General features: G+C 41.8%; 1 protein-coding gene across 1 annotated transcript in view; it reads right to left on the reverse strand.

Moving 5' to 3' along the window:
• Window positions 1-229: 229 nt before the first annotated feature.
• The window catches only part of sae1 (SUMO1 activating enzyme subunit 1), a 14,585-nt gene continuing 9,283 nt past the window's right edge, over window positions 230-5,531 (reverse strand). The window contains exons 7-9 of the mRNA XM_024277684.2: window positions 3,589-3,733; window positions 2,477-2,546; window positions 230-454 (exon numbers count right to left, since the gene is read on the reverse strand). Coding sequence (XP_024133452.1) covers window positions 362-454; window positions 2,477-2,546; window positions 3,589-3,733 — 308 coding nt within the window. The 3' untranslated portion in view covers window positions 230-361. The remainder of the gene's footprint in view (window positions 455-2,476; window positions 2,547-3,588; window positions 3,734-5,531) is intronic.

Consider the following 5,531-nt stretch of genomic DNA (forward strand, 5'->3'; position numbering starts at 1 on the left):
CTGACTGAGCTTTAGTGTTAAAAGGATTGAATGTTTTTTTACTTTTGAACCATTAACATGATAATACCAGCAGATTCTGAAGCTTCAGAAAAAGTTACAGCTTATTAAGGGGGGGGGGGAGGTGTCGCTGGTGACGTCTCAGGTGTTTAAGGGTTAAATATTTCCCTTAACATAAAGAAAACTTAACTGAAAGCAATTATTTCAGGACAAAAACAATTTTAATCTCTCCTTTTTTTACATGTTTTTTACAAAAACCTTTATTAGTAAACAAAAACAAACAATCCACAAATGCAGCAGAAAACGTTGTGACTTCAATAAAACAGTTTGCTGATGAATTTCATGGTAGAACTCCAGAACACGCTCAGTTGGGTCCAAAGTAGTCGACCACGCCGTTTCCTTTGCGACCATCAAAGAAAAAGAAGTTTCGATGAGGAGCGTCTCTTTGAGAAAGAGCCTGAAAAATAAAATTATATATAAACTATAATTATCCACCTCCATGCTGAACAATGGTAAAGACATTTTAACAGTGTTTTTAGTATAAATGCAGATGCACTGATCCCTAAAATGGACATATAGATTCATTTTTATGCACTTGGAGTATGGCATTATGGGATGTATATGTTAACTCAGGGGGGAGGTAAATAGTTTTTATTTTAATTTCTGTCTGTTTTTCTTTTTAAAAGTGTGTAATTATGAGAAGAACTTAAAAAAACAACAACATTTTTTTAGATTTTTATTTGATTGACAGCAGATCTGGATTAAACCTCAAGTTTTCTGAAGAAAGTCCGAGCGGACCGACATGAGCTGTGAGTGTCAACAGAACCAGATGCAGGTCCGATCAGAAAACAGCTCAGCGGCCAGAAAAAAACTCAACTTCTGTAACCAAACTGCAGAACGAGTTTCAACACGTCAGTCAGAAGCTCACAGCTCTCTGAGTGCCAGTTGCAGGCAGTTTCATCATCATCATCATGAAGAAGAGAGGCTGGCTCCTCTGAAGCACCCGCGGGTGCAGACACCACCACCACCCTGACATGAACTCCAGCTGCGCCCGCACACAGAAAGCTGCCGCTCCTCCTGAAATAGTTCAGATTTCAGCTCCAAACACTTTTTTTTAAACGGATGAAAGCTATATGTGTCTCCTTAAGTCAGCTGAGGGATTTAAAACATCAAAAAGGACGAGAACAAAACATCTGGACTTAAATTCTGCCAACGAATGCAACAATTAAACCCAACTTTAAGATTTTTCAATGAAGTTCAGCAGGTTAAAAAACCTGGAAGATGCTTAAGTAATTAGAATTTGAATTTAGGTCATTTGAACCTCAGATTTAAAAAGAGTGTCAGTTCTAGAGAGCGGTTTTATCGTATTTAGTCATTAATTCGTATCCAAGCGTGTTCACTCATTAGTATTTTAATTAAATATCTTTTTAAATAGCTTTTAAAATAAGACACAAAACTTAAACTAGATATAGCATTACCTGCAATAATGTTAGTGTGAATGCTAGAAGCTGAATGTGGCTGCTAAAGATGCTAGTGCTTATAGCTGAAAATGCTTAAAATGATGACTAAAAATCCTGAAACTGATAGTTGAAGTTGCTGAAGCTAATGACTGAAAACAGTGAAGCTGATAGCCTGTTAAAATATGCCAAATTTTCTAAATGCCAAACTGGTGAAATGTCTAATTTAGCTAAAACAGCTAGCATGTAGCTAAATATTATCTAAACTCAAAATTAGCCTCATAGACTGAAAAAAACCAAATTAGCCAAAATAGCTAGAATGTAGCTGAAATATTAACTAAACTCCAAAATAGCCTGAAACACTGAAAAAAAATGCCAAAATAGCTAGAACGTAGCTGAAATATCAGCTAAACGCCAAAATAGCCTACTTTTTTTTTTAAAGCCAAAATTTGAAAAAAATAGCCAGAAAGTAGCTGAAATGTTAGCTCAAAAATAGCCTAAACATCTTTAAAAATGCCTTAATCAGCCAAAACAGCTCACATGAAGCTGAATTATTGGCTAAACTCCAAAATACCCTAAAAAAATGAAAAAAGCCTAAATTAGCCAAAAGCTAAATAGCTAAACTTTAAAATAGCTTAAACTTCTTGACTTCTATTGTTTTGTAGAGCTGAAAAGTTTTAGCTGAAACAAAGGCTTTTGAAGATTCCGTAACCCACTTTTAATGGAGTTAAAAAGTGGTAGTTAGCTGAATAGTTTAAAAAGTTGAAGAGTTATGAAGTTCAGACGTTCAAGCACACATCTCCTAAAAGAGCTGAATATTTTGATGGCTAAATGAGCTGACAGGTGGTTGGGTTGAAGAGCTACAGACAGATAAAGAAGAAAAATGGAGAACTACAGTATGACTGCTCCACAGCATTCACACAACTACTTTGGTGATCAACTCAACGCTGAAGCAGCTGAAGATTCGATCGAACGTTTCATGAATTTACTGATCAAAAAAAAAAGAAAATTCATGCTCTTACTTTGACAACTTCCTGTCCGAGGACTCCTCCCACCACGGCGCACACTGGAGACATCTCAGAGAAGCAGTAGCTGAGGAGTCACACAGGCAGAGGGTTCATGGAAATAATGAAGGAAACATCTGAGATGGACGATCAAATGACAAATGGACACAAAAACTTCTGCTCTGATGACAGGATGTTTGTCTTAGGAGGGTTTTCAGAATAAAAGATCAAAGCAAACTTTATCCCTAAAGAAAAACTAACAACCTTTAGGAGGAGTTCAGGGGAGAAATTGTTTCAAACTAAAGTAATGGAACAGTCCAATAATTTAGATTTATAAACATAAATATTATTCTTAGACATTGGATCAGTTTGAGTCAAAAATGTTGTAAAACGCTTTAGAAAAAAACAATTCATAAGAGTAAAGAAATGTTAGTTATGTGGATCAGAAAATATTAAACATCGTCCACTTCATTTTAAATATAAATACATGATTATGTATATGAAGAATTACAATGGATGGACCCCACCCTCACTCAACAGTAGCTGGGATAGGCTCCAGCAACCCCATTAGGCTAAAAGAAACTCAATGGGTTTTAAAAGGGGATGCACTGAAGAGAGGATGGATGGATGAGACGATGGATGGATGGATGAGAGGATGAGAGGATGGATGGATGAGAGGATGAGAGGATGGATGGATGAGACGATGGATGGATGGATGAGAGGATGAGAGGATGGATGGATGAGAGGATGGATGGATGATGGATGGATGGATGAGAGGAAGAATAGAGGATGGATGGATGGGAGGAAGAATAGATGGATGGATGGACAGATGGATGGATGGATGAGAGGAAGAATAGAGGACGGATGGATGATAGATGGATAGATGGATTAGAGGATGGATGGATGATGGATGGATGATAGATGGATAGATGGATTAGAAGATGGATGGATGATGGATGGATGGAATCATCTCGGCCTGTATAAATTTCATATAGTTGAGCTCGTTCGTCGTCTGAAATGCTTTTATTTTGTAGTTCTTTGAGGGATCAGAACGACATTTTCCTTCGTTCTCCTCAGACGTTTCTGCGTGATCGTCTCAGCCAGCACCTGGTTCTGCTCAGAAAGGTCACCTGATGAAGTCGTCGTTCAGCAGGTTGGCGCTCAGCCCCAGCGCGTCGAGCACGTCGGAGCGGATCTGTCTCAGCAGCTCGCCGTCCTCCTCAGAGGATTGTGGGTCGGGGTCACGACCTTTGTCTGTGCGGAACTTCAGCAGGACTGCAGGAGGGGAAAGAGGCCACAGGTCAGGGCGCGGAAAGACAGTTTTTTCCAAATGTGAATCCTCAGCGGCGTGGAAAGACCGCCCTGCAGCGCCGCTGCCCCCTCTGAAGCAGGAAGGAGCCGGCGAGCGATTGCACCACCATCCCTTCATCCAATTAGGGCGCCTCTAGAGAAGGGGGCGGCTCAAAAGGAGCCCAGAAGCGGCGTGGTGGTGGGAGGGGTTGGTTTTCCGACAGCAGACATTAAAACCTCGCCGGGGCTTTGAAGCGATCAGGAAAATAAAAACGTGGGCGGAGTCAGGGCGCCAACTTTTATTGAGTTAAGAGAAATATCTTGAGCACGCCACACACATCCAGCCTTTGCGCCCACACTTCCTGTGCGTCCATTAACCTCAACCGCACCAGGAAGTCGGGTCCTCCCACGGCCATTTCCACATGCGCACGCACGTGCACACCGATCCCCCTCCACACCTGAAGAAGTCGCGTCTCCATCAAACTAATGTCGTAACATTAATGTCACAGGAGCTCGAGGGGGTGGAGGGTTGGCCAATCGGCCGGTCGAGGGTTCGAGTCCTGAGCGGGTGGAGGCTGACGGAGGAGGAGGAGCTGAGCGTGTCACACCACCTCTAAACGTGCGCTGGGAAATGAAGAGTTCACAGATTCGCTTGAATAGAGAGAGAAAACAGCCGGCGAGGGCTGCGGTTCAGAAAACCCGACTGTTCCTCGTCAGACAGGAAGCAGTTAGAACAGAGGAAGAGCCACTTCCTCATCGCGCGCCCAAACAACAACTGCACGCTCCAATTATAGAAACAGAAAGGGAATAACAACTCCACTTCCTGTCTCGCTTTCAGAATATAAATGAACAACAACAAGCCGAGCGGATGTTTCCACTCCAGAAAAGGGCGGAGAAGGGCAGCGGGGTGAGAAAAGGGCGAGGCCGCAGAGCGACCGGCCCAGGCCGCTTCGGCTGAGACGCTCTGAACGCAGCCGAAGCGGCAAACGAACACGCCCACCGCACCAACGCCACAGCCCGACGCGTTCACACGCCTCATTTCAAAGAGGATCCAACACAAACCTGAAGGTTTTTATCGCCTTCCTCCGGATCTCCGTCTGTTTTCATGAGCCGGTTTCATTCATGGGACATAGTTTATGGTCCACTCTAAAAAACAAGCCCACACCATGACACCTCCACTTCTGTGCCTGGCAGCTGGAGGCTGCAAACATGAGGCTGTGCATCCAAGCCAAACCATGAAAATGTCAATGTTTGCATCAAACGGAGACAGGAAGCTCCTGATTTCAGCAGAATCACAACAAACCCGTTTGTTACTTCAAGATGAGAACTGTGATCCCTGATAATCTGAATATTCAACAAATAATACTCAGGATTAACGGTCCTAAAGTCCTGCGGACGAGTAGCGGTCTGTAGGTCACTTGGAACCATAACCACATAAACCTCCATTATTTCCATATTATTTTTTGTTTTATTCTGAAGGAATTTTTATTTTTGAAAACTACTGGATTCTTTCCTCCACGTTCATCTATGACTCATTGATGATGCATGTAAAGTCGCTCGCTTCAGCCCCTAATCCATCCACTCGCTACTCGGGCTATGAAAGGTCTGATTTGATTGTTGCTATGTGTGTAACTGGATGTAAAAAATGTAAATTATATGTAATAAATCACCATCATTATTACCTTTATTTAGTACAGGAGAACAGAATCAACAAAACTGATAAAAACACAAAGATTTAGATAGAAGGAAATACTTTTGTCTATTTAATTTTTTTTTTTTTTTT

Source organism: Oryzias melastigma, linkage group LG13 (assembly GCF_002922805.2).
Source record: "Oryzias melastigma strain HK-1 linkage group LG13, ASM292280v2, whole genome shotgun sequence".
Taxonomy (NCBI): domain Eukaryota; kingdom Metazoa; phylum Chordata; class Actinopteri; order Beloniformes; family Adrianichthyidae; genus Oryzias; species Oryzias melastigma.